Source organism: Syngnathus typhle, linkage group LG11 (genome assembly GCF_033458585.1).
Source record: "Syngnathus typhle isolate RoL2023-S1 ecotype Sweden linkage group LG11, RoL_Styp_1.0, whole genome shotgun sequence".
Lineage (NCBI taxonomy): Eukaryota > Metazoa > Chordata > Actinopteri > Syngnathiformes > Syngnathidae > Syngnathus > Syngnathus typhle.
In genome coordinates this window covers 10,036,946-10,049,019 of record NC_083748.1, presented here as the reverse complement: position 1 = coordinate 10,049,019, position 12,074 = coordinate 10,036,946, and the positions used below count along the sequence as shown (strand labels likewise).

At 41.8% G+C, this 12,074-nt stretch overlaps 1 protein-coding gene across 1 annotated transcript; it reads left to right on the top strand.

The window, feature by feature from the left end:
* The first annotated feature begins 2,399 nt into the window (after positions 1-2,399).
* Positions 2,400-11,302, top strand: prkcdb (protein kinase C, delta b). Its single transcript, XM_061290239.1, has 17 exons — positions 2,400-2,576; positions 5,854-5,984; positions 6,073-6,345; positions 7,073-7,241; positions 7,477-7,508; positions 7,623-7,708; positions 7,967-8,096; positions 8,196-8,296; positions 8,452-8,533; positions 8,697-8,818; positions 8,899-9,072; positions 9,201-9,292; positions 9,379-9,441; positions 9,542-9,680; positions 9,844-10,032; positions 10,235-10,363; positions 10,464-11,302. Exons 2-17 carry the CDS (start codon positions 5,876-5,878, stop codon positions 10,629-10,631), a joined length of 2,058 nt encoding a protein of 685 aa, XP_061146223.1. The 5' UTR covers positions 2,400-2,576; positions 5,854-5,875; the 3' UTR covers positions 10,632-11,302.
* Positions 11,303-12,074: the final 772 nt, after the last annotated feature.

Sequence of the window (12,074 nt, the reverse complement as noted above, 5' to 3'; positions counted from 1 at the left end):
TGATAACTTACCGAACAATTAAGCCAGACTGCCTTGCGCCGAGACCTTAAAAACTGCAATTAATATTTAAAGGCACGGAAAGATCACTAAACATCTTGCCCGAGGCATAATTAGTCAAAACTTTCAGATGTGCCTACAAGAGGCTAACACCAATTTATCCTCTATTGGAACAACTCTTGTTGGTCAAAGTGGGATAAACTGTGAGGAGAAAACCTTATTCATGTTTTACTGAGCCTTTAGAATCCTCCAATCGACGTTCATGCTGTAAGGTGAAAGGGCCCTTTCTTCCAAGTCGGAGTTTGCCAAACGGGTAACAGAGAACTAGTGTGGCAGGAAAGTTTCCATGCAGTAATCTCCAATCTTATTCTACTGCTAGCACACCTGAGAAAAGTGGCATTTCCAGAACAACTGCCCGATCTCTGTTCTCCTTCAGTGCACCGCTTCTTAATAACATTCACACAAAAGGCGATTCAATATAGAGCGTGAATATTTAAGATAAGATAAGAGGAACTTTATTAATCTCACGTGTGAGAAACTGCATGTAACAACAGCCCGATTTACAGGAAGGTACAAGTAGGGGGATAAAGGTGCAAAAAGAGACTTCTGGACCGTAGTCCTCCGGCATAAAAAATAGAATACAATATAAAAAGAAAAATATGGAAAAATAACAACAATTGTAGTAAAACTAAAAATATAAGCTATGAATATTTACAAAAAGAAGAAGATAAAAAAGTAGTGGTAAAGTGTCGTAAAGTGTATGAAGTGTATGAGTTAGTAATGCTAATAAAAGAAATAAAAGAAATAGTGCACGGGTTATGGAAGTGAAATTAGAGCACATTTTTGGCTCGTACGATGGGTTGTGTTGGATTACTGGTTTGACAGTCGAGGGTCAAGTGACTCTGGCAAGGTGGAAAATAAGCAAGCGTGATTGTTTGTGTTTGCTGCTGTTAAATATCTGTCAAAGATGTGTATATAATTTAGTCGCTGATGTAGACGACACCCTGTGTAAAGTCAAGCTAGTTTCTGATTTGCCAATTCGGTATGTGCAAAGTATTCAAATGTGCCTCATGCTGCAAATACAAAAGTAACTATATCTTTCACTGTTTTCCGTGCCAAGGTTGTCGGGAAATTATGGTCGTTACATAATGAGGGATTGTCATTTTTATGAGGCATAAACTGGTTCAACATAAAGTTGGAATGAGTGAAGTCCCAGCAGGTTTTTTTGTGTTGACAAGTAAAGCATCACATACAAGACTTGGGAAAACAAGAAAACATTCCTTCCACTCATGTGGGGATGCTGAGAAAGTATTTTTAAAAAGAACTTGCTTGCATATCCACTTACTGTATTCGATGTGGAAGAAGTGATGAGAAGCAAGTATGCGGTGGTTTGAAATTACATAAATGGACATTTTTGCAGGAGGATCTTCAATTTCTCCTGCAGAGGTCAGTAAAGGATGATCAACTTTGACTGGTCCAATCATGAGTTTCATCCATCCATCCATTTTCTGAACCGCTTAGTCCCCACAGGGGTCGCGGGCGTGCTGGATCCTATCCCAGCCGTCATCGGGCAGTAGGCGGGGGACACCCTGAACCGGTTTTTGGGATGTGGGAGGAAACCGGAATGCCCGGAGAAAACCCACGCGGGCCCGGGGAGAACATGCAAACTCCACACAGGGAGGGCCGAAGGTGGAATCGAACCCGCACCCTCCTAACTGTGAGGCGGACGTGCTACCCAGAAAAACCCATGAAAAACAAAAAAGTTTTCAGTGCTGATTGTTGATAAATGACACTGGAGTGATTACTCACTTTTAAGTCTGACTCAGTAACTTTTTCCCTCATTTTATCTTGGTGATCTTTTCTATACGTCATTGTTCTGCTCCTTTTTTCTTTACAGCTATAAATAGTTCTTTAGGTGGCGCTGACGCAGAGCGTCTAAATTTACTGCTCCATTCCCTCATCCATTTGAACAGTTCTGGAGCGTGGAGGATGATGACTCAGCATCATGTGGACGGCTCTGCTTATTGAAGGAGTTGGACCGTGGAAATTATGTGGGCAGGGTCAGTGTAGAAATACACGGGTGTCTGAATATCCCCAGAATAATATATATACATTTTAAATCATATGTATATATAAACATATAATATATATGATTATATGATATAAAATATTTTACTTTTATGTCTGTAATTCTTTACTTTCAGTACTTCCACTTTTGCCAGAGTTTTTTTTTTTTTTTACTAAATAACTAAATAACTTGAATGTTTTCATCACTCATTGGAGACTCAATTTCCAGCACACAGAAATGATACTTTTAAGGCTTTGTTTGCCGAAGTAGCGATAACGTACACACGGAAATCACCTGAGTGACGTCATACTTTGGATTTACTAGAAGTCGCACAAAGCCAGCGTGCGTGGCAGCACTCAGTCGCAGGACGCCAACGGGAACGCATTCAACGAGTCGGTCTCACCACACCCATACCCACGCACCGCATACATTAAAACACGCACCCGAAAGCAGCGCAGAAGTCTGCCGTCGGAGGAAACGCCACTTGACACTTTGCAACTCTGCGGAAGCGGTAAGTCACGATTTTCTTATGGAACTTGTCTCGGGTGCTGTATGATCGTTGGGACGGGCTTTTTCCTCAGCCACTTTGTTTTACTTCACTTTGCAAATGAATGCACGACAACGAAACAAATCCCGGTTGGCTGTCATTGGTAGATAGATGCGCTTTGGAGTCAACTTTTCCCATTTTCTGTAAACATCAAGTTATAACAAACAACCCTTTTAACATTCAATGAAACACAGTAAGACGAGTCTATTTGGTTTATAATTCGTCAGTGCCGCCAGGGGGTTGCCCATGGCAACCGAGTTAGTGACACTTACTAACTTTGTACATTACATTTATGAACTCAAGCGAAGAAAGTCACACATTCAAAATGTTGCAAGGTACACCAAAACCTTTGTCTTATTAATTAGGATTATCAATGTTGCAAATTGTAGTTGAAAGTCTACATTGGTGACTTTTCTGGATATGCTTATTTTATAATCCCGTTTACAGATCGTAAACAGCAATGTTGATTTTATGAGCAGATCAAATGATGCAATAACTTGACAGAAAGATACCAAGTAGGCCATGTTAGGACCGTGAGAGCTTTTGAATAAGTCATGCAAGGAATTGTGCTCAATCGTTTGTCATCATAAACAAACAACTGAGAGAGAAAGGAATTTTTCGAAAACAAAGTCAACCAGGAGCTTCCTTTTTTTTTTTTCTTTTTTTTTAAATCTAAATTTTTTTGATCACCACATCATATTTTTCCAGTAGTTTGTGTGACCCTCTGAGGGAAAAGATTCCCACCACATATCTGAGCTTTCACCAATTTTGCTTATCATTGCACACTGTCTATGCTTTTGGAGGCGGTAATACAATCTGCCTGCAGGCAGAGCCGTGTCAATATTAGCTTGCGGTCTCCTGAGGAGCTTTGACGATGCTCTCTGGACATCTGCTGAGTATGAAAGTCACCCATGTGCAGCATGAACCTTTGGAAACCAAAAGCTGTACCCCAGAAATGTGTTGCTGCGATTCACCGCCATGCTAAAAGTACAAATATTACACGCTGCCGTTGATGAGCATGCAGGAAAAAAAATTTTCACTGTTGAAGGATTCTTGCTCTGCTGGTTTAGCAGGTTTGACAGCCTTGTCAAAGAGCTGAGCACAGCATTCAGAAATGTAATCTAAATATGGAAATATAATATTTCTGCCAGTATGCTTCTTGAGACCAAATTACTTCCACAGTTTTGGTGGCATCCATGACTACATTGTTGACCTCTTACACATGTGTTGACCTTGAGCGAGTGTTGGATATTAATCTTGCTTAGTTAGGGAAGGGGGAGGGCTTTAATTCTGAGAGCGGCCCTCTACTCAAAGTCATTAAAGACCGCTTTGTTCAAGGTTATTAGCGTGTGCTCGGATTGCATGCCTCTGAAGACTTGATGACGACTGACATTTTTGCACACTTTTTGGGTTATGCAAGTCAAGTATATTTAACCTATGCTGTTACATTTCTCAGGTGGAAAATTCTTACTCCTAAAAACACAGGAGGTTATTAAGGGTTGTCATCACGTGAAGGACTGACGCAGCTTTATTGTAATTATGTGTCAACTAGCGTCACTTCGTGAAGTCAGTCTGCTCGCTGAACTTTGCTGTCTTTCACTCCGACTCCAACTTCCTTGTCTGGTGGCTGCTTATAGCAACACTGCAAAAAATTAAAGGGGAAGGGGGTTCACCCTCATTGAAATCACGGCCAATCCAAAATAAATATTTTTCAAACAGCAAGACCAACTTTGATCATTCTTAACATCATTTTGAAACGTCTTTGTCGAGTTTTCATCGCTCTTGATGAGCTACAGATGCAAAAATAATTGATAGCTGTACCCGGAAGCCCTGTAGCAGAGTGACACAAACACACTCGTAAAGTTCCGAGATGCTGAAACCAAATCAGCTCACTGGCATTCAGCCATCATCGACTGAGTCACTTATAGCTTTTGCCCTTCCAACTTTGACACGTGTCACCTGACTCGGGTGCAGACATTGTGGGTTCTGTTCTATTGCTAACTGGTAGCCTTTGCCATCAATTAACAACCTAGTGGTAGCTCTGGTTCAAAAAGGTCGGTGACCCCTCATACCTGACAAACAAGGTTTTCCATTGGCAGGTGATAAGGTGTTTTTAGCACAAAGGAATTGTGTTCTTGTTTTTGTAAAGAATGTTGTTTACTGTAAGTGCTACTTTGCACGCGATGGGGCCTTTATGTACAAATGAGCAGGTGTCATTGGAAAGTGTCCAGACCTGTCCCACTGGTTTGGTTAGTTCTTATGGCAAATAACAATTTCCAGCAATTCAATGCATACCAAACCTGTGATATTTATTTTGGTTCATAAATTTTCCCAGTTCCAGTTTACTGTTCTTATGATGAATTGTTTTTGTGTTGTGGTAGATATCACATGGCCCACTGTTGCTTAGAGCAACATGTGGCAGACATTCAAATTCTTCAGAAAAGTCGTTGACTTTGCAGAAACACGAGCACAACACACAAACGCACACACACTATTTTGGAGCATTATGTTTTTTTTCATCTTGGGTCAGCCAGATTGTTTTCCTGTTCTGCCCCTGCCCCAAATGTATGTTCTCCTGTCCTCAGTTTTTCCAGTTCCCTTTGGGGACACAAAGATCTCTTTGTTTTTTCTTTCAAAGTAGCAGATATTTATTTTAGCTATCGTTTGTTTAGCATTTGTAAAATGTTTGTGTTGGGCTACACTGCAGCTGTGTGTGTAAATGAAGCCTCTGTTATGGGAGCACTTCAGCACCCTTGTGACCTCTCCGAGCAGATTTATTTAAGGTTGTTTTAAGCGCTAGGAGGTGTGAGGGGAATTAGGGACAGAAATTATTCTAGTCTTTGAATTCTGTAATGGACCATTAGTGTAAACATTGACTTTTCTACAAGGAAGTCAAATGTAACACTTATATGCTTTCCAACATTTGCATTGGGAAGGAGAAAGCCATTACAGGTGATCACAACATTTGCATAAAATGCTAAATATAGAGAACTAATCTGTAGAAAGTCTTGAAAATATAAACAGAAACTCAAAGTTAAAGTTTCATGATGAATATTTTGCTTTTTTATATATTTGCCACTTAATGTAGCAAAGTGGTTATTTTGATGACCGGGTCATTTGTACTTCCTCTCTTGTTCCCGTCTGTTGACACTGTTGGTCATCTCCCTTCTTTTTTGTGTGTGTGTGAGACGTGTACTGCCCATATCTGCCGTGTGTAATTGCCGATTTGGTGTTTCCCCAGGAAGCTGAGGTGAGCCGTTGCCATGGCACCCTTCCTGCGCATCTCCTTCACCACATATGATTTGGGTGAATTGCCTCCTCAATCTGAAGCCCCCATTTGTGCCATCAAGTTGAAGGAATCCGTCAGCACGGGTATGAACTGCCAATGTAGCAGTGTGGCAAACCACTGGGTGGCGCTATGTCAAACTTGCGAATCCCTAAAATCACTCTTTTCCCACAGATCGAGGGATGACACTGATTCAGAAGAAGCCCACCATGTATCCGGCGTGGAAGTCCACTTTCGACGCTCATATTTACGAGGGTCGTGTTATCGAAGTGGTTCTGATGCAGAGCGCCGAGGTGGCCTTGGGCAAGACGACCGTTGACGTGTCTGTACTGGCAGAAGGCTGCAAGAAGCCCAAGACCAACGGGCGGGCTGAGTTCTGGTTGGACATGATCCCTTCTGGGAAGGTCTACATTACTGTGCAGTATTTCCTGGAGGACAGTGATGCAGGTAAAGCGATGGCACTTACAGAATTGTTGTTTTGGAGTCATGATTAGCTTTATAAAGGTTAGGTTCATAAAGTTCAATTGTTCAGCGGCAGTTCCTATGAGAGAAAGACCGCGTGGGGGTGGGGTGGGTGCTTTTGGTTTTCGACTCCAGACTTTATCAGCTCGCTGCCATGCACGCCACGTTTCCTGAAAAGTATCAGTGAATATATTTTTCTCTCTTTCTCACTCTCTTTGTCCTTCTCTCCTATTACTGCTTTCTTGGCACAGTCCACTGAAGCGCTGTCCAAAGGCGAAGCTGTCACTCAAACGCAAAGATCTTTTTGTGCGTCTTTCCACTTCTCAGCCTAATCAGCAGCCTCTTTAAGGCGACTTCTTTTTTTTTTTTTTTCCTACAAAGTGCTGCCATTTACCCGCCCACTCTCCTTATCGCCTCTGTTTCTGCCCGCTTTGTTTGCCTTTCACCGTCTTCTCCAAGTGACTTTTGACCCCATGCAGTTGACTTGCGTCAGCTGCTTGTTCACAGTTGAATCTCTGTGTCCAATCTCCATTTAAGAGACGTCGTACTTTTTGTAACTGTGGGTTTCAACTTGAATTTCTAGAAACTTGGATAATAAATGTCACAGATATGTTAGGGGAAAAAGGTGCTTAAAATAAATAGCCACTGTTTTCAACGCACAAAATGAAATGTATTTGTTTATATTTATTTGCCGATTGACCTTTCCCTTCAGCTGCCAACCAGGCCTCTGTGAAAGTTGCTCCTCAGGATGGACTCACGACCCTAAATAAGAGGAGGGGAGCATTCAAGCAGCCCAAGATTCACCTCATGAAGAGCCACGAGTTTGCTGCCACTTTTTTCCACCAGCCTACCTTCTGCTCTGTGTGCAGAGAGTTTCTTTGGTGAGATAATCAGGGTATCGAAACACAAAAAGAAAGAAACAACAATGAATCATTTTATTGTTACACGAGTGAGTCACCAGGGGAAAGCACCAGGTTGTGTTGGATTCCATCTGACGAAAGTCACCAGCACTAACTCTTTGCATAAGCGCCCCCCTTTTCACTCTATGGGCTCATTATCAAATTTATAATTTTTGGATGGTAGCAAAATTGTGTTCTTTTTTCTCTCCCCATTCAGGGGACTCAACAAGCAAGGCTACAAGTGCAGACGTGAGTTTCCCCCACTACCATTTTTCACTATTGGACAACATTATTTTTCTTCCCAATTTTACATCATCCTACTTTCAAATTTGGACTCAATATTTTGTTCTTGATTCCACCCAGAATGCAACGCAGCAATTCACAAGAAATGCATCGAAAAGATAATGGGCAGGTGCACCGGAACTGCAGCAAACAGTCGTGACACAATGGTGAGTTGTTTGGAGGCTTAAATTTAATTTAACTTCACTATATACTTTTTCCAACTTCAATTATTTTGTTGATTTTACCACAATTATTTTTTATTGGCTAAAAAACAACTGAAAAATACTTTATGGGACGTACAGTACAGCAAAAACATTCTAGTCCCAGCTGAATGCAACATTTTGTTGCGAGACTTCCTTGAACTTATCTGAATGTAACATTCAGTTGACGTAATGGTTAATCGGGTCTGTTGTATCTGTTTATAGTTCCAGAAAGAGCGCTTCAAGATTGATATGCCACATCGCTTCAAGTGCAATACCTACAGAGGCCCCACCTTCTGTGACCACTGTGGCAGCCTGCTGTGGGGTCTTTACAAACAAGGCCTTAAATGTGAAGGTGGGACTGCTCAATACTTGTCTTCAATGTTTGGATAAGAAAATACTCAATTAATTTCTACAATTGTAACTTCATTGATTCATTATTTGTGTCTTTCAGATTGTGCTATGAACGTTCATAGCTACTGTCAGAAGAAAGTGGCCAACATGTGTGGGATCAACCAGAAGTTACTGGCTGAGGCGCTCTCTTACGTCTCACAGGTTTGTACCACCCAAGAGCAATGTGATCAGATGTTTCCCTGACCGGGAATCGAACCCGGGTGAGAGCGCCGAATCCTAACCACTAGACCACCAGGGATGATGCTGTCTACTATGAAAAGACATGTAGGATCATTTCAGCATTGTTTGTGTCCTAGAAATCTCTGAAGAAGTCTGATAGCGCCAATACACTAGATATCGGGATCTACCAAGACATCCGTGCACCAACACATCCTACTGGTAAGATGTTGTCATTGCAGTTTCAGGTTGCTAAATGTTCAAATGTGTTGAGTTCTTTGCTTTTTGCCATTAGTCTCAATTTGAAATCTGTTTTTGAATGTCTTCAAGATTGTCTACAGGTTTTTATAGTTATGTACTCACTCTGATGTGTAAATCCTCATAGCTGATATGAACGGCCTATCGAGTGGCACCTCGAGTTCAGCCTTACCTTCTGTTAAGCGATTACACCTCACCGTCGACCATCTGGTCTTCCACAAGGTTCTGGGCAAAGGCAGCTTTGGCAAGGTGGGCGGGGTTTCTACTCCATATCACTTCTCCCAAATTATGCTGTGTCCCCACGCCGCTCAAATCTCACTCGTTTTCAGGTGCTGCTGGCCGAGCTCAAGGGTAAGAACCAGTACTACGCCGTAAAGGTTCTCAAGAAAGATGTGGTTCTCATGGATGACGACGTCGAGTGTACGATGGTGGAGAAGAGAGTCCTTGCCCTCGCCTGGGAGAACCCCTTCCTCACACACCTTTATTCCACGTTCCAGTCTAAAGTAAGCAAAGCGTGAAATGTGACATCATTACCGCACGGAGGTTATCTCGACCCACCAAGATGACCTCTGCACACACTTAATCAATTTGTCTGCAACAATGAGCTGATGAGGTCATGCTGTTACCTCAGGAGCACCTCTTCTTTGTGATGGAGTATCTCAATGGAGGCGACCTGATGTTCCACATCCAAGAAAAAGGCCGCTTCGATCTAATCCGAGCCACGTAAGCGCAGCAGCGTACCTGAATGGATTATCCGCTTATGTTCAAATAGAATTCTATTGAGGTTGTTTTGTATTCCAACTTTCAAGATTCTACGCTGCTGAGATCATCGTGGGACTGCAGTTCCTCCACTCGAAAGGAATCATCTACAGGTAATATATTCACAGGGACATGCTAATACAAATAATTTTAGACGACGAGATTCAAACGTAGTGTAGGTGGAATATAAACGGATATTATAATAATCCACAGGGATCTGAAACTGGATAACGTCATGCTGGACAAGGACGGGCACATTAAAATTGCAGACTTTGGCATGTGTAAGGAGAACGTCTCTGGAGATGTTCGAGCCTCCACGTTCTGTGGGACACCAGACTATATTGCACCTGAGGTATTTAATATTGCAGTGCCTCTAGATAAGGGCTAAGTGGGGGGGGGGGGGGGGGGGGTCCACAGGCCCTATACATAATCAATAGTCCTGTCTTATTTGTGGCATTGGCAAGTAATCAGAACGTTTTTCTCGTAAGCCAACCAACTTTCTCCTTTCACGGCAGATTCTCTTAGGACAGAAGTACAGCTTCTCAGTGGACTGGTGGTCTTTTGGCGTACTGGTGTATGAAATGCTGATTGGCCAGTCGCCTTTCCAAGGCGACGATGAGGATGAGCTGTTTGAGTCCATTCGGTCGGACACCCCCCACTACCCTCGCTGGATAAGCAAGGAGGCCAGGAAATTGCTCGAACTGGTGATGATATGACATGTTCTCGTTAAATGTGCAAAAGTGGGGCAATTTAGAGTTGCTGGGAAACTATGCAGCAAATTATCAGCAAGCCTGGTGTGACTTTTGTGTTCACTTTTTTCCGTTTTGTTTACTTTCTAATATTTCAAAGGGCTGTTTTGCCTTATAGTCCAAACATTTATCTTCTTTTCCTCCATCATTATTGCAGTTGTTTGAGCGAGATCCCAATCGTAGACTTGGCGTGGTAGGAGACATCCGTGCACAGCCCTTCTTCAAAGCAATCAACTGGTTCACTTTGGAGAGGAGAGAAGTGGAGCCCCCTTTCAAGCCCAAAGTGGTGAGAAACATTCTGACTCATTTTCTGCTGTCCAAAACACAATGTTGTGAATATGTCAAGATGCATCGCGGCATCGACTGAAATCTCTCCCCCCCCACAGAAATCCCCGAGTGACTGCAGCAACTTTGACAGAGAGTTTCTGAGTGAAAAGCCGCGACTCTCTCACACTGACAAGAACCTCATCAACTCCATGGATCAGTCGGCCTTTTCTGGCTTTTCCTTTGTCAACCCCAAACTGGAAGATTTGATAACCAAAAGAAAAGACTAACTGGTTGCGCTTGGACCTCCATCACTGACTTAGACCTTTAGCTATAGGCCTATTTTTTTTATCATCATGGTTGAATTTTACTGAATATCTCTGCCAGAGGGTACAAAAACACTCTATACGTGTAATTAAGGGACGTACTTCAACTACCATTGAAACTATAATCAGAACTGAAGTGTTATTGTGTAACCATGAAATCACTCCTAACCCAATCATCTATGTACTGTATCTTGAAATTGATATTCAAAAACAAAACTGACTCATACACACAAATTCCACCACATCTTGTGTCTCTAAAGATCTAAAAATAGCAATACTACAAACATCTTCAATACTGGAGAGGCTGTAAGCAAGAGATAGCCATTGTAAATACAGAAATGCCCCCAAAAAAGATAGATTAATTTATTCTTTGTTAGTTTTAAGATGTGTTACATCTGCACACTCGGCCAGAACAATAAGCACATCCGGTGGTTAAAATCAGTGTTGGAGACATAATATGGCCATACTTGTAGTTAATAAAGAAATATATTTGTGTTGGAATGAGCATTTAAAGTAAATAACTTGGAAGTTTATCAAAAAAGAAATGTAGTCAATTTGCTTCTTAACCACTTAGTTAAAGCTGTAGTTTTTTTTAAATTGCATCTGATTATAAATAAACATTCCTTTTATCCATACATTTTCTGGAGCACATTTTCTGGAGCACATTTTCTCATTCAATCTGACAACATAAAAAAGACGGAGAGAGGGAGGTCAAGTCAACTCCGGTTTTGATTTTGATATTGGGGATTTATAAGGTTAAAGGTGAAGAGGGCACATTCAAGATGTGGCAATAAATACTCAGACTCATGCGTTCTGCTGCCGCCTACTGGTCAGGTGATGTGACTGCATTCAACGGTTCAATGTGAAGTCGATGACAGGCGAGCAGACATTCCTGCAGTGGCCCGTTCTCTGTCCTCTCTTTTCGGCTACTACCTCCCATCGTCTGACGTGAGAAGTGCAAATGAAAAGAAATGCTCATGTGAGTGTGCAGCCACACTTTACTCACTTGAGTTTATACGCATTTGCAAAAAAAATATTTTTTTAAAGAAGGTTGTCACTAAAAATGTCAGGTGGGGACCCCCATCCCTCCTTAAAAAAAACATGCACAGTGGATGCAATCCTTTAGTATTAAAATGGCAGCGCAAACCACTTCCTCTAGTTGTAGTTCTAACCAAAACACTTTCCATAAAAAAAATTAACTGAGTGAATTGGGGAATAAATTCTCTGCCATTTGTTCTGTATTGGTGCAAGATCGAATCGTTTTGCTGCAACGGCTCGAATTTATGACAGTGTTGCGCTTCCATATCAGCGTAAATGCGAGATGTATTTTTTTTCCTTTTGTTTGTAAGGCATCCAAAAAGGTTTTTTTTTTTATTGTGGAGGATCGGGAGGCAGCCAAGCCTGCCT

What these genes read in the sequence shown, in the direction of transcription:
- prkcdb (XM_061290239.1), top strand. Translation starts at nt 5,876, where the DNA reads ATGGCACCCTTCCTGCGCATCTCCTTCACCACATATGATTTGGGTGAA. An exon ending in CCTGGAGGACAGTGATGCAG is followed by an intron (nt 6,346 to 7,072) that starts GTAAAGCGATGG and finishes CTTTCCCTTCAG; the next exon opens with CTGCCAACCAGGCCTCTGTG. An exon ending in CAGACTATATTGCACCTGAG is followed by an intron (nt 9,681 to 9,843) that starts GTATTTAATATT and finishes CTTTCACGGCAG; the next exon opens with ATTCTCTTAGGACAGAAGTA.